The sequence below is a fragment of the Eretmochelys imbricata genome, chromosome 12 (assembly GCF_965152235.1).
Source record: "Eretmochelys imbricata isolate rEreImb1 chromosome 12, rEreImb1.hap1, whole genome shotgun sequence".
In the NCBI taxonomy this organism is placed as follows: Eukaryota; Metazoa; Chordata; order Testudines; family Cheloniidae; genus Eretmochelys; species Eretmochelys imbricata.
Genome location: NC_135583.1, coordinates 12,788,816 through 12,812,500, shown reverse-complemented (window position 1 = coordinate 12,812,500; position 23,685 = coordinate 12,788,816). Strand labels below are relative to the sequence as shown.

At 43.8% G+C, this 23,685-nt stretch overlaps 1 protein-coding gene and 1 long non-coding RNA gene across 5 annotated transcripts in view; one reads left to right on the top strand and one right to left on the bottom strand.

The window, feature by feature from the left end:
* LOC144272843 (uncharacterized) overlaps window positions 1-8,167 on the bottom strand; it is a 15,859-nt gene extending 7,692 nt beyond the window's left edge. The window contains exons 1-5 of one of the 3 annotated variants that reach the window (XR_013347684.1): window positions 8,029-8,167; window positions 6,602-6,660; window positions 1,945-4,946; window positions 353-491; window positions 58-138 (exon numbers count right to left, since the gene is read on the bottom strand). This is a non-coding gene — a long non-coding RNA (uncharacterized LOC144272843). Of the gene's footprint in view, window positions 1-57; window positions 139-352; window positions 492-721; window positions 1,395-1,944; window positions 4,947-6,601; window positions 6,661-8,028 lie in introns of those variants that run through there. The other 2 variants (XR_013347682.1, XR_013347683.1) reach the window with 2 other exon arrangements.
* Window positions 8,168-11,957: 3,790 nt separating this feature from the next.
* Window positions 11,958-15,215, top strand: IRX5 (iroquois homeobox 5). Of its 2 annotated transcripts, none has more exons than XM_077831314.1 (3): window positions 11,958-12,200; window positions 13,633-14,038; window positions 14,434-15,215. In XM_077831314.1, exons 1-3 carry the CDS (start codon window positions 11,958-11,960, stop codon window positions 15,213-15,215), a joined length of 1,431 nt encoding a protein of 476 aa, XP_077687440.1. The 2 variants fall into 2 exon arrangements, with proteins under 2 accessions (XP_077687440.1, XP_077687439.1); XM_077831313.1 differs by having other exon boundaries at window positions 14,431-15,215.
* Window positions 15,216-23,685: the final 8,470 nt, after the last annotated feature.

The window sequence follows — 23,685 nt, the reverse complement described above, 5'->3', positions numbered from 1 at the left end:
TTGCTGGGGGGACAGAGGGAGGAAAAATGAAGTCATTTGATAAGGAAGAAGAATTACCTCCATCTTTTAAATCTTGTGATCATTTTCTTCTTCGTATCCCCCCTTGGCACAGGGAGGAAATATCATTGATGGAAGGACCTAGAAGAGAAAACAGCAGTTTTATTTACACCACCCAAATTCTTCATCTATTTATTTTACTTGTAATTCTGATTTTCAAACGTCATGGATATCAGTACAAATACACATTTTAAATGCAACCTCAGCTGCTCTTGGAATATTACTATAGTGAACTACTATTACACTTACATAGTAAAAGAGGTCTAAAATAATTGTCATGTTAGCAGTACCCTACCTACTGAATCTTATGAAATCTTTCAGGTATTTGGAAGCAAAGAAGAGAACATTTCTGGAACAGATATGGCTTAATTAGCTCCCTCCAAAACAGTTTCTCCATTCTTCAGTCTTCCTTAGATCAGTCTCACTTTGCTTGTCTGAAAAAGAAAAACAAAGTTGTTAACTTACCAACAATAAAAGTTACCTCCTCTACACATCACTACAAACCCCAAATCAACTCAAACTTTCTGCATCAAAAGATATTAACTTCCTTTGTATTATATGAAAGTATTATATGAAAGGTAACCCAGCACCAACAGCAAAAAGTACCAGTGTGATGGACAAATCTTATTTATGTGAATATTATGTGCACAAACAAAACACTTACCATTACTTTTTAATAAGATTTAATAGGATTAAAGACAGCTGCAAGGCAAGCACGCATTCTGGCTTTGTGTGGGGCCTCTTCCTATATTCAGACACCCTTGGTAGGATGGGCTGCTGGAATCAACTTTCTTGTTGGGGATCTTGCTGCTTTTACTCTTGTCTGCACTCTACCGAGCTGGAGAACAGATTTTTTTTGGAGGGGGTGGGGGGGAAAGGGTAATCTTGTTGCCAATTAAAAGGACGCTGTTTCCCTTGGTAACACAACACGTGTATGCAAACAATGCATATTCCAGTCTCTTCACCTATCTTCCATTTATTTGGTTTGCTTTCACATCCAAAGATGTACTGTATAAGATACCACTACATTTCATTAGTACATACATAGGACTGAGCATCCTCTGTTAAACAGCACAGTATACATGTGGTGCATATGGGGGGGTGGGGGGGCTAAATCACATCACCTATTTTGGTGTTAAACTTGTATTCATACACTTTGAGTCTTGGAATTACATCTTGCTTGACTCCTGCATCAGTATTAGCCAAAAATATAGCATTTGCTCAGTAAAAAGAGTCTAACAAATAATATGCATTTCTATATGGTAGCAACCCGGATTTGAAGATTTTAAAGGTTTCAGAGTAACAGCCGTGTTAGTCTGTATTCGAAAAAAGAAAAGGAGTACTTGTGGCACCTTAGAGACTAATTTATTTGAGCATAAGCTTTCATGAGCTACAGCTCACTTCATCGGATGCATACTTTCTTCTCCTCCAGTATGCATCCAATGAAGTGAGCTGTAGCTCACGAAAGCTTATGCTCAAATAAATTGGTTAGTCTCTAAGGTGCCACAAGTACTCCTTTTCTTTTTAAGATTTTAAAGAACTTTCACAACATTCCTTATGGGTAAAACTGAGGTAAAGAGATTAAGGGACTGATTCAAAGTCACATGATATGTCAATGGCAGAGCCAGAAATAGAATGTACAGTCCCCAGTTAGCTACCCGACAGCCTCTCACAGATGTCTCCCAAAACAGTCAATTCAGAAACTCCTAGATCGTTTTGCAATCCCATATTATTGAATGCCTGGTCTCCTGGTGGTTTTTAAGGCTTAATCAAAGAGCTAATGGAACAAGTTATACCACAAAGTGTCCGAACTTCTTGCTTTAAATAATTTAAATCGAGCTAGTTGTTGATCTATCTATTGAAAAGCAGATAAGAAAAAGAACTTACAAAATATCAAACTGACTGAGCTGTCTCCTTCCAAAGGGACTCTCAAGTAATCTAAAGTAAACAGCATCTCAGAGAGATAAAGAAAGTTCTTCCCTGTAACAAACAGGAAGTCGGCATAAATGAAGTCATTCCTGCACGGTTATTATTATAAAGAAGAGCTAGGCATTTTTTTTTTTTTTTTTAAGAATGACAGAGTATTCTTAATAAAAACTTCAAACAGGTTTTATAGCTGCATATTATCCATTGAAACCAGTCATAAACAGCACTGTAGCATTATTTAGTGCAACTCCAATACGGCAAGAGTCACAACCCATTTTATTTATAGTGCAAGCTACAATGTTAGTTCTTGGCTTTACAGTAGCTGCCATTTCTGTAGCTATTCTATCCCAGTACATGGCAATCTGGAACTTGCTACTTTGTTACAGGATATGAAAGAAGATCTCAGGGAAACTAACACAGTGTAACTGGAAACAGAACACCCAAATACTACACTATGCGTTAGTCTATAAAGAATACAGTGTGAAGAGAACGGAGATGACTTTTGTAGATGCCAAGAGAGAATACTTCAGAAGTAACCTCAGAATTCACTATCTGCGACAGGAATGCCTATGAACACTGTAGAAGTTACATGCTTATCTATGGGAGAGGCTGAATATTGCACTTATGAGAAAGAGGAAGCCAGGAAGAAAATTAACTGCTTGGGAAAAGGGGGAGAAATGAGAGGGGCAGAAGGAGTGAGAATCATCAGCTGTAATCTTTTTATGCAGAAGAGAAATTCTTACCTTGATCTATTGTAATCACCTTGATATGACTCACTCAGCTAGCTTTTCTTTGTAAGACAAGTATTATTATAGCAACAAATGAAGATATCACATGAACACATACAGTTAAGGTGCAGGAAACAACTGCAAGAATTGATGACTTTCTATTGGCTATGTTACCACTAGTCACATTACAGATTAGAAACTAGAAATACTTAGAGTTAAAAATTACGGAATTAACAGCTGTTAAAAAGAGTTCTTCATGTTTGAAACTAATAATGTCTCCCTGAAGTTTCTAGGCAAGAGATATAGTTGACCTTCCACACAAACAGGTACTCTCTATTACATTTCAATAAAATAAGGTTGATAAATATGAAAAAAAATCATGATGAAAGTAAAATACAACCACTTTTTGAACATTACATTGTTATTAAGATCAAATTCTGTAAATCAGACATCTATTACACACACACACACACGACCAGATTCTACCCTCAAATACACCCATAAATCCGCAGTGACATGAGTTGAGCCGTATGGGTATAGCTGCAGAGAAAATTTGGCTCAATCCTGAGAGATACGGAGTACCTGTGACTCCTGCTAGAAGTCATTAGTGTCAATGGGAGACACAGGTGCTCCGCTGTCCTTCGAATTTTGGCCAAAACACTAGCAAACAGCATTGTACATTGTCTTTCAAATGTGGACTGAACTGAAATTAGATTAGGGGCTCAGTCTAAGTGCAGACACCGATTGACTGAGAAAGTAAAAAACTTTCATTCATGTTGAACATTACCATTAAGGGAAGTTCTCTCCATATTTGCACTGAACTCAACAGGAACTAAATGTATATATGGAAAGGAAGATAATCTCTGAAGACATATTAACTTTATATCAAGCCAACAAATTTAAGCAGATAGCACCATTTATGTAAATTATGTGAACATACAAGAAAACAAATAAAGTTCCAAGTTCACCCACAATAGCAAGATATTTCTAGTTATAATAAATGCAATTTTAGCCCCCAATAAAGGAGAATACGCTCAAAGTATTTAAAATAAATATATGGTTTTGTCCTGTACACTGTAAAATTAGAGCTTATATGAGTTCATCAAAAGTTACTAAAATTTATATCCACATATTATTTTCTATGAGACAAAAAGTTGATGTATAAAATATTGCTGATGGGGGAAGGGAAAAAAAAAAAACATTCTGAACTACATAACACCTGAAGGTTAGGCAAGAGGCAGGCAGAAACTGGACAGGGCTTCCATCTATGTATCTATGAATTGTCTCTTAAATCTCCATGATTACGAGCAACCGAGTGAGTTAACAAATGGATTTTCAGACCAAGTCAATTCAGGAAGAACAACATTGAAGGAGTTAAGGACACATCCTAGAGAGCCCTTATGTATAACAAACCATTTAGCACAGATAGTTTCAGTCTTAAGTACAGATTCTGCAAGCCTTACTCATGTGAGTTATCCTTTGGAAGCCAACAGAGCTACTCACGTGAGGAAAAACTACTTGTGAGTAAGCACTCTACTTTTTCTGCTGCAACTTCTGCCAGTGGTTTTGGTGCATTATTTTGCTAATAGAAAAGGAGTACTTGTGCCACCTTAGAGACTGCCACAAGGACTCCTTTTCTTTTTGCGAATACAGACTAACACGGCTGTTACTCTGAAACCTGTTATTTTGCTAATAACGTATTGCTTTAAAGTAGCAGAACATAATTTCCCCCTTTTCTGCACTAATCAATTTCATTTCCATGGAATTTTGAAAATGAGAATGATAGGCATAATGGGAGGGAGGGGGAAGGGGCAGGAAAAATCCTATTTTTTTTAAATAAATACTTTAAAATCACAGCAAACCTACTGTGTGTGTGTGTGTGTGTTTTTTTTTAAAGGGAGGGGTATTATCTGGGAGTCCCAATACTTTTTATTATTTTTAACAAACATGCCAAGCCATTTTTCCTCCCTTATCATCATCCTCTCTTACCCAGAGAAATAAATTTTCTAGTATTTTCTTGCTTGTTAAATTTTGAAGTTTAGATTTCATAAACAAATATGCTTCTAAAAAAGCCCTCTCTCCCTTTGACGTTCTAAAGCTATATCCTCCCAGTAGCAGTTTGCACATCAAGATTTTATTTTGTAGTTAGTCAGTGAACACCTAAAGTCAAATAATCTGGTAGAGAAACATCATAAAAGGTTTTATAAACATTGGAGTCTTCCTCTTCCTCCACCCCTGCAAAAAAAAAATCAAAATCACATCTCCTTTCATAATTCATGCCAAAAGACGACATTTTCTCAGGATCTTAATTAAGATAATGATGAACACCTGTGACGGCATTCTTTGGCAAGACAGCTTTATCAATCATAATCTTTTAAGTACACTTAAAAAAAACCAACAAAATCATATGACAGAAGCAATCTGTTGCCTTTCCTCATGCTAGTTTTAGCTCACTCTCTCTTCACACACAAGCACACACTCAAGAATGATTAAATCTTTAAAGACTGTAATAGAAATAGGAGCATTGGATTTTAAATTTCAAACTGAAAGTAATTATTAGAGTAAGTCCGTTAAGACATATATCATCCAAGATTCCCATTTTTTACCTTCATATACGAAAAAAGTCACCAGAGTACATCTTTTGTATTTATAAACTATTAGCGCTATGGTTTTGAAGTATGCTGTTTACTGCTCTAATTTAAAAATGTTTTCTTGAAAAACCGCAGCTAGTCTCTAATACACATTCATAAACTTTGTTTTATTTACTACTTTATCAGTACACCATATGTTTGCACATTTTAAATGAAATTAGCCAAATGAAACCATGGTATAGAAACAAATATGTAAATTCAACTGCTGCTACATTTGTGTCATAAAATTCTATGCAGTCACTTCAGGTCTGATCTTCCAAACCCTCACTCATGCCAATAATCCCATTGGAGTCAATGGGACTACGAAAGACAGCAAGAATTGTTTATAAAGGTTTGCAGCATCAGTCCCTCACACTACATGTCACACAAAAAAGAGCAGTTTTGATTCTCTGTACAGATAGTTTTAAATTCTCAGTTTAAATAAAATGAAGGGTGCAGACTAAGCCTGTAAATCCTACCCATCGTTAACTAAGATTTAAATGCTAATATAACAGAAGGTACTGTTGACAGCCTAGTTTCTCAGAAAGGTATAAGGTACAAGCTACAAGATTTTAAAGAAATAAAATTGCATTAAAACAGCTTTGCTGACATAAAATAAAAAGCAACAAGATAACAGACCCATAAATTCAAAAGCTACTAATTACAATCAATGCATAAAGAGAGAGCATATGCACCATCAAGGCTGTTAAGGGAAAAGTTAATCCAATGTTTGTTAATATAACCATTAAAGCAACAAAAATAGCCTTAGAATCAACTTCATATTTCCCTTGAATCAAAGAGCTGAACAGTCCTGTAAAGCAGATTAATCTTAGGCTTTCCTATTTGAATATACTTCTATGATAGGAAAGTGACTAGTAAATCAGTAGAGCTATTAATGTGCAAATAAAGCAGAAAATAGAGACATCTTTAAGAAATGAGTCTCAAACTTGACATAAAGTGAAGGTGACAACCACAGCAATAGAACCATAAACTAAATGTTCCAATATCTTGAAGAATTATCTCCAATTCTTTTAAAACTGCAAGGAATATAACAGTGGAATAACGTAGTGAGGATGTCTATTTGATAGACACGTTCATGATGGCATAAGCCCTCTCTTGCTACATTTCATTAATCAACCCTGGTATTATACAACAGTACATGAAATTGGGCGTAAACTCAGCGCAATTTGGAAAAAAAAAATGTTACTTTAACAGAATGTCAAAAATTAAGAGGATAATTTTACATGACATTAACCTTACCTCCTCCACAAAAAAGTCAGATACACAGGAAAGAAGGCAGTTAAAACTTCTGCTTCTCTCTACAAATAAATTGGCAAGGAAGAACGGTTACTCATTCTACTCACATATAAACTGAATGTTAAACATATAAAACTTTACCAGATGATATCTTACTCATTGAACAAGGGGTATTGTCAGAAGATTATGACAGAAGCTCTTTCGGGGGGGAGGGGGGAACAGGGACAGAAGAACAGAGCACTTTAAAGCGATAGCTAAAATTAACCCAGTGACAAATACCAGTGACATTGTGCAGCTGAAAACTGATCAAAGTGCACACCTGTGTGGATTGAGTATGTAAGAGTGTGTGTGAACCTGGTTTTAACAAACCTTCATGGTTACCACAGGCAAAACCCACATGAATGTTTAAAGAGGCAACCATGCACAGCTCAGCTTAATACTAAAAAAAAAAAGAAAAAAAAAAAGAAAAAGAAAAAGGAACAAGACAAAAAAAGAAAAACAAGCTAAAGCCCCATTATATACTGATCATATATATAGAAGAGATATCAGTCTTCTCAGTATTGTGCCTGAGAGATTCCAGGAGATGCATTTAATCTAACCAGGATTTCAATAAGTCATTTTTTATAATTGCATGAATTATTACAAAAACCTAACACAAATAGGAGCCTCATTTATTTGCTCCTGAATACTAGAAAACTGTGCACAAGCACAAAAAGGGACAACAGATGTGACTTAAATCCTCCAAAACACAGACGTACTTTGATTGTCCGCATACGAATTTGGAAGCTTTCACAGACGTGGGTTTAAGTTATTAGTGAATAATAAAAAGAACCACAAGGGGAAAACGGGGCTTTTTTTTTTTTTTTTTTTTTGCTCCCCCAGAAGCTATGTTTAGCCCAGGACTGGCTGCCAATCCCAAGGGGATGGCTGCTGATCCCTTCCCTGCCCCAGTACAATTGGAGGTGGGGTTTGAAACCCCCCCCCCACACACACACACACATCCGTTTTGCAAAATTCTCCTGCATCGTTACCAGCCGAAGCACGAGATCTGCTTGCCCACCCGTCACGGCGGGGACGGAAAAGAGCCCCCCGGGCTGACAATGGCCAGCGCACCAGGGCGAGGCGCGGGGGGCAGCTGCCCCGAAGGGCTGCGGGGACAACCCGGGCTCCGCGGGCGCTCTCAGCCGCAGGGAGCCCCCCAGGCAGCGCTCTCCATCCGCCAGCCGGGGCCACGCCCGCTCCCCTGGGGCGCCCCCTAGCCCACGCAAGGGGTGACAGCCAAGTGGCCGCGGGCCGCGGGGATACCCTGGGGCGGGGCCGCCGCCGCCGCCCGCCCCGGCCCAGGCCGGACCCCCCCCCAGCCCGCCAGCCCCGACCCCAAGAGGCGCCCGGTTCCGGGTCGCTCCGGGGCAGGAACCCCGGCTCCTCACCTCTCGGCCAGGGTGGCGGGCAGCGCCGGCGCCGCGGCCCCGCAGCGGAAACAGGCGGCCGGGCCAGGCTCTATTGGCCCTTAGCGCCCGCATGCCCCCTCCTGCCCGCCCCGCTTCCGGACTCCCCGGCAACGGCGCCGCGTTCCGCCTTCCCATGAGAGTGACAGCCGGAAGGACTAATGAGAGGGCGATGGAAAAAAGGAAACCGAAGCTAATAACCAATCAGGAATTGAGACTGGGGACTGGCCGGGACTTCTAGGAACAGGGGCGCTTGGGAAATGTAGTCCTCCCTCGTGGTGCCTCTGGACCAAGCGCAGGTACAGAGAGGAACGCTGCTCTCTCCTTTCATATTTTCTCCCGTCCTTTTTTCTTTCCCTTTCTACTTTTCCTTTGTCCTCGTCTTTCTCCCTTTTCTCTCCTATTTTTCCTTTTTTATTTTCACGTTCTCGTCTTATGCCTTCTTTTTACTCCTTTATCCTTTTTCCTTTCTCTCCCTGTCCTTTCATTGTTGCCTATTTCTTTCGCCTCTTCCTAACCATTAGAAAGTGTCAGGCTCTACCATTGCAACATGATTCATCTGTGTTCGTGCCTGCAGCAATTGCTTCCCCATTCGTTGTTCGCGTAGGACTGGAGGGTGTAAAAAGGGGGGTGATTTTTACATTTTCAGCGCTTCTGCAAATCACTTAAAACTTCTGCACTGCAAGATCGCGTTTGCAGCCTTTGACCCAGAGGTTTTCAGATGCATTCATTTAAACAGAAAATATTATCCTTTACCGAGAGGTATTTCGCTGCAGGAATGCACAGAGTGAGGACGGGAGATGAAACGTAAGCGGGGGGGGGGGGGATTTCTTTTTCTTGTGGCAACGGTGTGAATTTCTGTATACGTGCCATTGTCACGAGCACACGCACACAAAAGTTGATGGTCCGGCGTTGTTGGACGGGGACCACGGCTCTAGGAGAATTACTAGGGTTTTCAGAGCTGCAGGGAAACTGTAATGCAACCATAGCAAAAATTGGTTTTTAGTCCCCTCATAACCTGTGCACACGGATGTTCCCTGTGCTGAAAGCAACTCCCTACCCCAAAATGTTGCAGCCACAGATGTTCAATTCTTTGCTCCCTTCTCTGGAAAATACCCTTGGTTAATCACGTTTTTATGTGAGCAGTTTTCAAAACGCCACACGTGTCAAAGGCCCCTTTTCGGTGAAGAAATCGCCTTCTTATAACTCATAAAGAACATTAGCAGCAGCGGCGATCAGAGAGAGGAATCAATAAAAAAACCCTGGAGATCTGAATCCTTTGCCAGGCTTGCTGGAAGGAAAAGATTGTCAAACCCCAGACCCCATCGCCCTCTCTGCATCCGAGAGAGTTAAACGTCACAAGAAAACAAACTGGGGGGAAGACATGTTCCCTTCGCGAGTTCAGTGAGACCTGCTGGGGCTGGAAACCTTTTGCTGGTGACACATTCTGTCAGTCCCATTGAGTTTGAAATGGGGCGAGGTGGGGGGGGGGTGACACTGTATGGCAGAGCATGAAGTAGTCGGACATCACTGCTGTTGGAGGAACCGGTGCTTGTTTGGGGGGCGCGCAGTATCACTTCTAAACGCGCACCGCATGTACGCATCGCTATGGTCCAAGACATTGCCAAGAGGGTTCTCAGAGAGAGCGCTAGATAACCTCAACATAGGGGTTGCTACTAGCTCCCTATAACACAAGTGGGGTACATAGTCACATGTCCCACTGTCCCACCCACCCTAAACAGATTTCCAAATAAATAAAGAGGAACCTTCGCCATCTCTTCCCTTCACACCCGCCCCCCCCCCCCGCCCCCCAAAAAGGAAAACACACTGGGCTGACATATGAGAAAACCCAACACCCGGGTCCTGGCTCCTTTTTCCATCCCTAAAGCAGCCAGGGTTTTCGAAGTAAAAATCGGTCGCGTGAACCTCCACTTTCCTTATCCACGACTTCTCTCTGCTCAGCACAGAGCGTAAATTAAACTTTACGGTTCATCTACTACATTGAAAGGCAATCGAGATTCCTTACTCCCATCGCAGCCGCTTTGGATCTTCCAAGAGCAAACAAATTTAAGCAAAAAATTCTCCAGCCGACCTGGTCCGAGGGTAATTAGAACAGGAGAAGGTGCCAGTAAATAATTCAAATGCAGCCTATTTTGGAAAGGCACCAGGCGCTTTGAAAGCGATCCAGGTAAGAGCAGCACTTGACATCCCTCCTCCCTCCCCGTACGTGTATTTAGCTGGAGTTGTTGGGAAGAACGGGTGAAGGGCAGAGCCCACAAATTGCAGGGAAAGCGGCTTGCCTTAGCGCGGGGGGGAGGGGGGAGTGAGAGAGAAGAGAATAAATCGGGATATGTTCCTGTTGGGAAATATATCTGGTGGAATCAAAAGAGATTACATCCTCTGATCGGCAGGGATTTATCCCAGTTCATATGGTTTTAATCTGCTTTCGCTTCTACCCTTTTATGAGTTTCAGAGAGAGAGAGAGAGAGAGAGAGAAAATACCTGGTTTATTCTTCTAGATCCGCTGGTAAACTCTCATTTTGAAGGCTTTCTAGCCACCCCTCTCTCATCCCCCAGCCCTCTTTCCTCCCCTGTCCTTCTTCCCCTCCTTCCGGGACTGGCGCTGAGAAAATAAATGCTTACATTTTCCTACAATGAGAAATCACAGCTTAATAATTCATCAAAAAAAAAAAAAAAAAAAAAAACAACCCGCAACCCGTCACCCAGAAACATCGTATTTGGAAATATCCTCTGATCCCTTCTTATCTGTGGAAGGGAGGGAGACGAGGGCCACTTTTCGGGCTGCAAATCTGGACAGCATTTCATATTTCCCTTAAAATTGCAACAGGTACCTTCTCTGGGGCGCGTTCTGGGACCGAGGTGAAATGACAGCGTTTTTAAACAGTGGGGGGAGACAAATATAAATCAGATGATATTACATATTGTGTGGAAACACACATACCCAGCCAGAAGTGGGAGAATCTAGAAACGATGTGTTGCCATATTTAAAAAAAAAAAAAAAAAAAAAAAAACCCTCCCCCATCCCTAGCCGCTGAACATAATTTTCCTGTTGCAAATAAATTTTTCTTTTTTTAAAATTGAAAGTATATTTTAGGCACCGCCCCCCCTTCCCTCGCCCTTTTAAGGGATCGGATCAAATTATATACTGGCCGGGGGGCGGGGGGAGGAAGGGAATGGGGGCAGAGCGTGAGGGGGGGGGGGAGAATGGATAATAAATCTTATTAAATATATATTTTTTCATAAACTGATTGGCTTGCATTCCAGTGCAGCCGGGGCCATAAATCAAGAGGGAAATGTGATGGCTCCACACGGTATTTAGCAAATGAAGAAAGTTGGAGCTGATCTTCAATGGCTTGGATGTGATTGCCATCCAGGGGCCGGCGCACTTGAGCCTAAGAGCTGGGGAAGAGCGAGAGAGGGAGAGGGAGAGAGGCTCTCCTGCTGGTTGGGTTTGGTTGTGGCAAGCCCCGCAGGGTCCTGCCATTTCTTCCACTGACAACACCCCGGGAAGGAGGAGCTTCCCCCCGCGCGCCGCGCAGAAGGCGTCAGAACCCTCAATTTCCAACTTAGCATCTTGGCAGGACCTTTCGCAAAAGCCAAACACAGATCTCGAAAAAAGCCTCTCAGTCCAAAGGCGACAACCACCACCAGCAACAACCGGGGGGGGGGGAAAGCGCAGCCCCGCTAGGCGAGCGAGCTGAGCGAGAAGCAGCAGCCGCAGGGAACCAGAAGCCAGGTGCTGGGGGGCTGCTGTCGCCGCTGCTAATCCGCCAGCTGCCCCACCTGGCCATAGGGCTTCGGGGGGGGAGGAGGGGAAGTCACCTAGAAAAATCAAAGCGAGCGGCAGCTCCTGGCTATTCTGCTGCCCGTGTATATGTATGTGCTTGGCCATGTCGTATCCTCAGGGTTACTTGTACCAGCCATCCGCTTCCTTGGCTCTCTACTCCTGCCCGGCTTACAGTACCAGCGTGATCGCGGGACCCAGGACCGATGAACTTGGGAGATCTTCCTCGGGCTCCGCTTTCTCGCCTTACGCCGGATCTACCGCCTTCACCGCCCCTTCTCCGGGTTACAACTCCCACCTCCAGTACGGCACAGACCCGGCAGCCGCCGCCGCCTTCACTTCGTACGTGGTAAGAGCAACAATGATCGGCGGCAAGCCCGGCTAGCCAGACCTCGAGCGAGCAGGGCTGGTTTGGGTTCCACTGGGGAGCCCTGCAGAGGCCAGGGGGGATGGAAAGCACGTTGCTAGCATCCCCTGGCAACTTTCTCTCTCTCCTTCCCCCCCCCCCCACCCCCCTCGGTATTTGTCCACCCTGTTGCCAGATCAAAAGTGTCTCGGGTGAGGGTGGGGTTCTAGCAAAGAAGTATTATAGGGATCATGAATGCAAATATTGTGTTTTCAGTTAAGGGGACGCACACACCAAACAGCCAATGCAAAGAAAACCTTGGACTAATGGAGTTTGGTTTTCTTTTTAAATAATCGGTGGGATACCGCCTCTCATTTTATGTTATTTTATTTTTTTAACTGTAAAAAATAAAATAAATCCAACGCCCGCCTGGGAAGCAGGCTGATCCACCCATGTAAGTTTCTTCGGCACAATCTTCATTAGGCTTCCCAAACACTGCAAAGCCGTAATCCCATCTCTGCAATCCGATTTGGAAGCATTAATAACAACAACAAAAAACGATACGGCGTGGCCATGTGCTGCTCCCTTCCCCCCCCCCCCCCGGTTTAATATATTTTCAGCGTAGAAGTAAATTTGTGTTTATTTGGGGGGCCCCGTCTGGGGGGGTATTTTTGTTTCTTTTTTAAAGAAAAACAAGTTAGTCTGGTTTTGGTTTTGTTTTTTCCCCTCACCAAAAGCAAGTCTGGCTGCAGCGAAAAACCCTGCGGCCCTTTAGAAAAACAACAGTTGCCCATCTCCGCTCACCCAGCGTGGGTTTCGGCCGCGTTTAGCGGAGTTTCCCCTGCTTTCTCTTTTCCAGCGAGTGCCTCCATTGCGGGGGAGGGAACCGAGCTGGTGCGGTGGTTGTGGGAAAGGTTATGTTCAATTAGACAGTGGGAAAAGCAATTGGTTGCTGCTTAGCACAATAATATGTCAGGGCAGAAATGGATTGTCAGGTTCGCGTTTCTTTACAAGTCAGAAACTTGGCTAGTGCTGGGGGAGGGGGGGGATGAATGAAGAACAGTCGCTGCCCTTCGCCGTTCTGCCCTTTGGGCTAACGTGTGCAGATTTGATAAAACAGATGTGCTCCGGAGCCTTTGTGTGTCTGTTGCATATAGAGACACATGCACCAAGAAAAAAAAAAAGTTCTAGGCCCTTTTCCCTTTCTGTTTGAAACAGCTCAGTGGGGGGAAAGCCCAGGCTTGACTGCTCCAATCTAGGAACGGCCTCTGGGATTTTCCTGTTCTCCAAACTTTAATTTGGGGAGCGAGTAATCGTTTGGGCTCTTCCCCCATTTTGTTGCCCTTTGTGTCACTGTTGGTTGTGTCGTGACAGTTGCGCTGCTCCCGACCTCACTGTCCGCTCTGTGCCCGCTTCCCCCCGACCCCCTCTCCAGGGCTCACCCTACGACCACACACCAGGTATGGCAGGTTCCCTGGGGTACCATCCCTACGCGGCGCCCCTGGGCTCCTACCCCTATGGAGATCCAGCCTACCGAAAAAATGCCACCCGGGATGCCACCGCCACCCTCAAGGCCTGGCTGAACGAGCACCGCAAGAACCCCTACCCCACCAAGGGCGAGAAGATCATGCTGGCCATCATCACCAAAATGACCCTCACCCAGGTCTCCACCTGGTTCGCCAACGCCCGGAGGAGGCTCAAAAAGGAGAATAAAATGACCTGGACCCCCAGGAATCGGAGCGAGGACGAGGAAGAAGAGGAGAATATCGACCTCGAGAAAAACGACGAGGATGAGCCCCAGAAGCTGGAGGAAAAAGGCGACCCGGAGGCTCCGGAGACAGGTAGGAGGGATTGGGAAGAGGGAGAGCACACCCCAGCTGGGCTGCTGGCGCCTGGGGGGATTGTTCTGGCCTGGCGGCCTCTGCAGCCAGCTGCCTCGGTGGAATAAGGGGAGATCGCTGCGGGGCAGCGGGTGTTTCTGCTGGGCATGGCCTTGTGGCCTCTTTCCCCCCCCCCCCCCCCCGCCAGCCCCACTGAGCCGCAGCTCGGAGGCCAGGGCGGAAAGTCACCTGCCAGCTGTGGAGAGTTGTGTGCGCGCAGAGGGACATGGCAGCCCGGGGGTGCCCCTTTCATTCCCTCTGCTCCGGGTGGATGGGGGGAGAACTTGGGCTCAGGATCCGGAGCCCTCGCAAACTTTCTGTGGTGCTCCTCTTCCCCCCTTTGCACACAGGAGGAGGAGACGAGCAGAAGGCAGCCCCAGGCTGCGAGCGGCTGCAGGAACCCCATTCCCCGGCGGGCCAGGAGGCCGAGGGGGGCCTGAGTGACTCGGATTGTAAAGAGCCTCCGGAGGAGAGGCTGGAGGGGAGGCCGGGCCCCCCCAAAGCGGCCGGCCCTGCGGCCTTGGTGCAGTGCCCGGCCGGCCGGATCCTGCAGCAGGCGGCTGGCGGCGAGGAGATCCAGCACCAGTACCGGCCCCCTTCGGCAGCCGCGGCCGCCCCCCACCCGGGAGAGCTGCACCCCATCACCCCCTCCAGCAACAGCACGTCGGTGATCCACTCGCCGCAGCAGGCTGCCCTCGCCAAACCCAAACTCTGGTCCCTGGCCGAGATCGCCACCTCCGCGGACAAATCGAAAGAGAGCAGCAGCGAGGTGTCTCCGGGAGCGGGGCCGACCCAGGGCCCTCCCTTGGCCGGGAGCAGCACCTCGCATTCCCCGTCGCGGTCCCCCTCCTCCCAGTGCCCTTTTCCTAACAGCGCTGTCCTCTCCCGGTCCCTTTACTACGCGTCTCCGTTTTACCCGGGCTACACGAACTATAGCACTTTTGGGCACCTTCACAGCCACGCTGGCACCAACCCGGCAGCCGGAGCCCCCAGCAGCCATTTCAATGGATTAAACCAGACTATTTTAAACAGAGCAGAAACCTTGGCTAAAGAAACTAAAATGATCAGAAGCCAATCCCAAGTAGATCTTTGCAAAGACTCACCTTACGAACTGAAGAAAGGTATGTCCAACATTTAATATTGGCTTCTTCTCCGATAACTCCCCCTGGGACTTTGGGTTTTTTTTTAATTTATTTAATACTTTGGCCGTTATTTTTCCACTACCAAGAGAAAAAATAAAACAAAACAAAAAATCAAAGACACACGCCTAGTCAAAAGTTTATAGTTCATAGGAAATGGCCGAGTATAAAAGAACTCAGAAATGTCTTAATCAACTGAAAACAAAACAAAAATTACACACAAAAGGAGAAAGATTTGTATTAAATCTTATTCTGTATATTTAATGTAGCTTTTTGTATTTAAATTGATAATACAGTATCTTTGAAGTAACTTATGAAATCAAGACACCTGTACAGGCATTAATGTGGTTTTCCCGTAATATAAATATATACATTTGTGTCTTTTCCCGAATTGTTTCATAGTTTTAAAATATATATATATATATTATATATACACACACACAAGTTTATTTTAACTCTTTTGCCGCCTATTGATTTTTTCCCCCTTGGGTGTGAGCTAAAGTATAATAAATTAATAAAGGAAATAAGTATAACCTATTAGATTTTAAAAAACCAAACCTGCAATCGCCATTGTTAAATGCATATATTTTAATTAAAAGAAGGTTTTAACAGAATCAAACCCACTTGTTTTTGCACGAGAAAATACATACATAACTGGTGACAAAAATAACTTTTTAAATGCTCCTTTGTTTAAAAGTGAGGTTTAATTTAGAACATTAAATGCCTGAAACTGATTTGCAAAGTAAGAGAGGATTTCTAAACGTGGGAATCTTTAACAAGAGCACCTACTTGTTGTGGTAATTTAGGCTAATTTGAGGGAAGAAATAGTCAAAGAATGAAAGGATAGTGTAGGAGATAAAATGAAGATGAGATGTATTTATGAGTGAGAGATTAAATAAGGATATATATATATAAATACATACTAGAAACACCAAATCGAAGTACAGTACCATCTTTTAACCTAATTACTTCCAATCAGTGTCGTGTTTTATGCAAAGTAATCAGCTGGTGAACTTTGCTAATGAGTTCGATTTTATGCCAGATTTAGCCCTTATTACTATTTCAAAGGTGCTGCAGAGTTATTAAGAAGAGAGCCGGGGAATACACATTAAGATATACACTAGGGGAAAGATCCCCCCTCCCTCAATTCATTCCCTCCCCCACGAATTTTGCATTGATATATTTGGTTAATTTGATTAAATTAGTGCTTCATCGCCGCTGCATATTGCAAGCATTGATAGGATTTGTAAATCTGTCTGTCCGGAGATTACCATATATAACTGGAGGTTGAGGGTCGGATTGGAATGTTTCCCCACATTCACAGGTAGGTGTCACACTTGTCCTGAATTTCAAACCTACCCACTTTGAAACTGGTGCTAAAAAGGGGGGGGCGAGAATCAAAACCTAATCAAGGAGCCTTCAAATACACAAGTCCACTATACTATACGACTCGAAAACAAAGGAAGATAGATTTCAGCTTTACTAGATACAAATTGGGCCAGGAAAGTTTAATGCTCTGTTACCAGTTTAGGAATTTTATCCTCTCTCTTTTGTAAATTTAAAAAAAGCAGCAGCAATTTTAACCATTTTTTAAAAAAAATCTGTTGTGTCGATCACTTTAAAACCAAAGTAAAATAATAATAATAATAATAATAATAAAGGAAATCTATAGGCAAATTAGATATTCTACATTAATTGAAGCCTGCACTTCAAACTACCTCCCACAGGTATTTCAGGTTCTCAAATCTTGACTTTCCCTGCCTTTGCAATGAACTAAGCGGTGTGTTTCATTCCAGAGCAAATTTTTTAATGTTCAAAAACTGTTACATCACAAAGCTCTAGGAACAAATTTGCTCTATTCACATCGGATTTTCTGGGTGTCCGTTGTATAGGAACATATCAGTGACATTAAATTGGACTGGGATATATCTGGTACCATTTAAACAGAAGAGTACTGAAACACCCATTTGATTTTTAAATTTTTTTTTTACAAGCCAGATAATTGTTTTGTAATCGCTTCAACTTTGTCAGAGCTATTTATTAGCTGTAACAGGTTTATTCATGCATATTTACATTTTACGGGATATTAAATAGTAGTTTGTATATTATGTTTTAAAAATACAGTAAATGTTCACTTGCTATACCATCTTTGTCGATAATCTGGTTTAAAGTCAAAATTGTTTCAAGCCGAAAGTGTAAATAATCAAATATTCATGGGATAATAGTATGTTATTTTGTCACTTTATAAATTATAAATGATTTTTAAAAAAAAACAATTGAATTCCACAATCGGATCATTTATTTACACTGGGGAAAAAATTATACTGAGCTGCTTTTGGGGGGTTGGGAGGAGGTTGAGAAGAAATCAAATTTATTTCTCACCCGCCTTGTTTAAATTAGGCGAAAGTTTTTGGCTAGGTCTGGTAAATGAACTGAAAACCAGTGACATCAGTTCCTGGCATCAGATTGCCCTTTTTAAAAAATCACTTAGTATTTTATAAAACCTAGTCTCTCCGAGCACTTTTATTAAAGATGGAGATAATATTTTGTTGAACCCTACGTTAAAAAGTCCAAAGGGCTCATTGGAATAGGAAAGTTGATAATCCCACACAAGGGTGCTTTAGAGACAACAGGTTATACAGTTAAACAAGCATTCCTAAAATTAATCTTTTGTACTTAGTCATTTAGAGATGGATTTTTTTTTAAAATGTCACTATATACACCTTTCCCCCAGATGCTCTTTCTACCTCTGAAAAACAACTTTGAGAATAAGTTTAGGAACCTCGTTTGTTAAAAAAACAAGTTCCTTATAATAAGGCGTATTTTGAATAAGTCTATTAGCAATATCAATAGGGTTTTCGTTTGATGTATAAATTCCTAAGGGAACGAATCCAATTCCTCTAGGTTAAAGCTATTCAGCTTGTCGCCTATATTTACCTAGTTAAGTCTTAACTAAGATTGTAGATCGTCAATTTAATAAAAATTCTGCGCTTCCCTCTTATCCCTTTCCTGTATGAAATCTTAGATGTAATTGTTCTGGTCTTAAAATTTCAGCATCGTTATTTTTCTAATTAAAGAGCAGTAAAGGAGCTTTTTTTTTCTTCTTCTTCTTTTTTTTTTTAAAGCAGCATTAATATATTTTGACAAGTTGAAATGACCTCCCAATTTTGCAACTCAGATGTTACTTTTATGAGGTCTCTTTAAATTGAAATACCTTATTTTGGGGTCAGCTTCTTCACAGAGTGCTGGCGCAGTGTTCTATGGTTAATACCTAAAAATCCACCAATGACTTTTGAAATATCTTACCCGGTTTATAAATATTACCGGTATAATGTAACATGATTGTTTACATAAGGCTGGTATACACAGCCACACACACTTGTATGTATATGCATAGTGTATTCATACGAGTTTGACTGTATTTTTGTTATGATAAACACAAATTAGCTTTAACTGTTCGCTGCAGATATTTAAAACTAGGTTTTATTTTCTTGCTGCAGAGTATTTAAGTAACTGGTTTAAACGCGGAGTAGATGGAAAGCTTGGAATGACAACAAGGGTTCTCCCAAGACTGGTTTCAGGGTGATTTTTTTTTAAACATACATATGTATGTTTAAATACAGTCAGTATGAGGCAGTTCACTCAATATTTTGAAGGGGTTCCCTGACAGATTTCTCAAACTGGATGATTTCTTTGATAGGAAAGCTTGGCATTTTCTCCAACCTGCATCACTCTGATTGTGCTCTGAAATGTCAGTGTTGTCACAGAATCAGTGTAATATAGACACAATAATGTAACTCTTGAGCCTCGCCTGCAAAGTGGGGTGACTGGCCCAGTGAAATGGACATAGGATGGCAGGAGGATGTTTGAGGGCGACTTGTATTATCAAAGGTTTCAGAGTAGCAGCCCTGTTAGTCTGTATCCCCCAAAAAGAACAGGAGGACTTGTGACACCTTAGAGACTAACAAATTTATTTGAGCATAAGCTTTCCTGGTCTACAGCTCACTTCATCGGATGCATACCGTGGAAAACAAAGCAGTCGTTGGCAGAGGGCATTTTCTTCAAAGCTAAATCACATTACGATGCTGTATCATTTGTAATCTTTAATTGTGCTACGTTTATAAATTCAGGTGCACCTAACACGTGCATCTAGGTCCACCCAAATCCTTCAAGTCTTTTTGGCAACAAGGATACACACAAATTTAAAATAGTAATAGGGTTTTAAATAATAATAATGAAACCTAATACCGATAGCCTGATATTTTAAAATTCGAGACCAGTCCAGGCAGTCAGTTCCTAGTGCTGGCATGGTGCAGGAAAAAAACCAAACTCATCCCTCCAACCCAACTAAGACTGCCCAGGAAGCAGGGTCTCAGATGCTTCCCTTTAATGCCTCTGTGCTTGCGCGTTCCCGTGTTCTCCCACAGACATGGGTCCAGCTAAGGGTGAGGGAAACGCCGTTTGGCTGGGAGAAGGGATGCGGTTTTATGCTCGGCTGTAGGACCCAGGCAGATTAGGCGATTGGAGGGTGTATTTTATAGAGCTGTTCCATGTGAAACAAGCCTATAAACACACAGCACTCTTCAGTAACACGCTGCTGGCCAGGTAAAAGCATATCGAACAGCAAGTCAGAGGTGCTGCAAACTCTCCGGTAAATTTAAAAAGACTCGCTCTTTGGGTTTCAAATTAATTCCCATTCAAACCAGATTTCCCCATCCCCACCCCTCGGTGGCGTCGGCTTCTTCCTCTGCGGCGGCACCTTTACCGCAAGGACAGGGGCAAGAAGATTAAGCTCGGCAAGATCTCCAGCAGGAGCGACTTAAATTCGCCCAACTTTGCCGGAAGTTGGGCTGGGCCCCACCCGCGTCCTCCGGGCTCCAAGCTGCGCCCTGAGGGGAATTCGGAACCACGCTGGAGCCGAAGGTCGCTGCGGGGTTCGCACCGCGAGTCAGCGGCCGCTGCGGGGCTGGGCTGCGCGCCTGCGTGGCCTGAAGAGGAAGGGCTCCGCCGCCCGCGGAAGGAGGCAGAGCCGCTCGGAGCCCGGTCCTGCTCTCACCACGGTCAGCGGCAACGCTCCCGTCAGCTCCAACAGGAGCAGGATCCAGTCCACGGGCTCGTGCGACTTCCCCATGGTGGGCGGGGGGAGATTTGTGACAGGGGCCCCGCTGCCCCGGGACAGGCACACAGGCCGCGGGTGAGGGCAGGGCAATCGCACCCACTGAGGGAGTGTGTGAAGCCGTCCCAGAGACTGGGGTACGACTTGCGCCTCTCTACGAGTGCCCTGACGTCTCCCGTCCTCAGCTGCAGGACGCTAGGAACAGAAGTGGCCAAGACCTCAAGCAATAAAAATGGGTGCCGTGATGGGCAGGTAACCCATGGAGGTTAGAGGTGTTAAAAGCGGTTGGTAAAGCAGCGCCACTGCGGGTCATTTCCAACGTGGAAACAGGTGTCATTACAATGCGTTTAGGGGTAGGGGGGAAGAAACTCCCCTAGAAATGCAGCGCGGACCCGAGAACTGCCCTGGATGCTGAAGTCCTGGAGCTGCCTCGTTCAAGGGGAGCAGAAAGTTCGCTTTGATTTTTAACCTCACCTAACCCGGTGGGTGTGTGTGTGTGTGGGGGGGTGTATATGAGAGAGAGAGACAGCCCTAGGCTCCAACGAGAGGGGCTTTCCCATCTGGCAGCTGTCCTCTATAATTCGGGGCGGGGGGGGGGTCTTCCCTTCACAACTCTACAGCATATTTGGAAATGAAGACAGCGTCCAAAGCAAAGGAGCCACTGACCTGTTCGGGCTTAGGGAGCGTCCCCGCACCTGTCGAAAGCAAAGTACCCCCCTAGCGTGCGATCTCATCCTCCAGCGAACACCCCGGAGTTCGCTTTCATCGAACACAGTATCTGAAGCATAATCAGGAAGGGAGTGGAAGCAGAGATGTACTTTGGATGACAGGCCTGGCAAACAAGGGTAAGGTAACACTAAGCAATCATGAGACCCCAGCGGCCATATTTTTTCCATGGCAAATACTCACTTGTTAAGGCCATTAGGAAAATTAACAAGAAAAAACCCCAGGGATGGAGGAGGCCTCTATTCTTGCTGAGAGGACCTGGATGGAAAAGATCCAAGGCTACCTCACCCGAGAGTCAGTTGGGATTGAAATGCTCCTTTTCCCTCCCCAAAATAAAGTTCAGCTTTTCAGTGAGAGTCAGTCACTGACTCTGATTATCCTGCTGGTTCCTCCCACGTTTGAAATAGAAAACAAACCTTAATTCTGATCCACACACACCCAACTGCTTTCCCTGGAATGGCTGCTTTTTCAATTGTCTCTATTAACTATATAAAATGTCCTTGCCATCTAGCATACCAAATACTACAGTGATCGCTCTCACAGTAACAGAACATAGCTTTCTATGGAAGGCATATTTTGATATAAGTGGCTTACAGAGTTATTTTTTACCCCCTCCTTTCTTCTAGTAAGATGATCTAAACAGAATATTTTCTAGTCATGCCTAAAAACGACTTCCAAGCTTTTCTAGAGCAAGGAAATGCACTTGGTCAGCAGGTTTAAAAGGCGATTAAAAATAAATTTAGCCTTCATTTCGGAAGCAAAGGAACCATTGTTTAAAACCGATTCCCCGCCTCTCCCAAAATGTGGCCAGTATAAATGTTTAAAAACAAACAAAAAAAAAAACACACACCCAACAACCCACAAACCCCATAAGACTCGGCTTGATAGAAGATAGGCTGCAAAAAAGGAGTTTACATAGGTCAAAAAGTAGAGAAGCTCAAACGAGACGCTGTAAATGCCAGCCAGACACCCAACACCTCAACTCAATCAGCTGATTGCGGACAGCTTGGCTATTTAATCATGCAGCTCGGTTCTGTTGACAAACAGCGCTGTGCTGTTAATTATTGTTTTTACGCAGATGTAGAAGTCAGGTTTCTTACGTCCGGCTTTGCATTAACAAACCACCAGAGAAACATACTCGAGTCAGCCTGGTCTCTAGCGCAGAATCGAATTCAGCACAGAAAGTGTAAAGAGATCTCTCCCCCTCCCTTTCCCCTTTTTATATGACTTGCTTAGATTATTAGTAAGGACATCTGTGGCTGGCAGTGGAACAAGTGTTACCAAAACCAGAACCGGCTGTTTTTCCAAATGAGCAATATGTTAATTCCTCAAACCCCCCCCCCCCCTCTGGTTTCTTTAAAACCTGGCACAAATACATCAATAGCGGAGAATAAGGAGCCTTTGCAGAGAACAAGTGGCAGTTTTAAATTTACCTTTTGTGTGTGCCTCAGATGCAATCTTGAGGCATTTTTCGTCCTCTCTCCCACAGAAAAAGAGCGTTAATCTGCCCTATCTTGGGACCCAAAAGAATTGGAGTGGAGTGGATATTCACTGAAATCACATAGGGGAATAAGGGTCTTGCTTTATTGAATCATCAAATCCCAGGAATGAAGCTTTTAATTAATTATGGGTGCTAAAAATTCAGGCCAGCTGTTTCTTTTTACTTGGCTCCGACAAAGACAAAGTCTATGCCGAGATCTTCTAAATCACATTCACTATAAATCATTCCCTCTCAATGATACTTCTAGCCACGAAATGAACCTGTAACTGACAGATGGTTTATTGTCCCCCTGCATTCCTCTACCCTGTACCTAGCCAGGATTTTTAAAAATAATTTGTCCAAGCAAGTTCTTGACTATTAATGATCCAGCTCTTAAAATGCCCTCTCTCCCCTCGTTTAAAAAAACCCAAACCCTGCTTTACAAATATTTATGAATAAATACTTGTCTGGGTGAAGTGAGAGAGGGCAATTACACAGCCGACTGCTACTTTAAATAGATTGTGAGAGTAGCTTAGCTATAAAAACAAACAAAAGTAACAGAAAACAAACAACACCTCCCTGGGTTTCCCTAAATCTCGGAGTTCTACTCCTGGGTAAAGGCTGCACGTGATTCTTGCAGCTGTTTGAGGGTTCATCAGAAAGCTCCTGCCCAGTAACAAAATCCCTGCGTTAAACCAGACAGCTCCTATTAATAAGCACTGCATTTTCCAGACTAATATACACTCTGCGTGACGTCTCCTTCCCCTGCTAACTCTTCTGATTTTTGAGAGCCAGCTCCCCTCTTGTTGAAAGGGAGCCGTTCCGCAGACACGTGGGGCCCAATCCTGCAGAGGCTTACCCGGGGGAGGACTGCAGAATCGGTCTCGTACAGCACATGACCGAGCTAAGATTTACTTCACTTTAGCAGAAAGGAACGAACCCCACGCCTCGACATGCACGTTAAGCGCGGCTGCCAACAATTCATACCCACGCCACTGTCACCCAGCAGCCCGGTTCGATAAGGGAAAAGTTACCGCACCAGCGAGGCGGCACGGTAGCAAACGGTGACCCCATCCAACGCTACCCGACTAATTCGGTTCCATCCGAGAGAGAGAAATTCGATTCAGCTTTATAGACAGAATCTATT

Bases quoted from the DNA above. Each gene is read 5' to 3' on its own strand.
- IRX5 (XM_077831313.1), top strand. From the start codon at position 11,958: ATGTCGTATCCTCAGGGTTACTTGTACCAGCCATCCGCTTCCTTGGCT. The intron at 12,201-13,632 runs GTAAGAGCAACA...CCCCCTCTCCAG, and splicing joins CCGCCTTCACTTCGTACGTG to GGCTCACCCTACGACCACAC. The intron at 14,039-14,430 runs GTAGGAGGGATT...TGCACACAGGAG, and splicing joins CCCGGAGGCTCCGGAGACAG to GAGGAGACGAGCAGAAGGCA.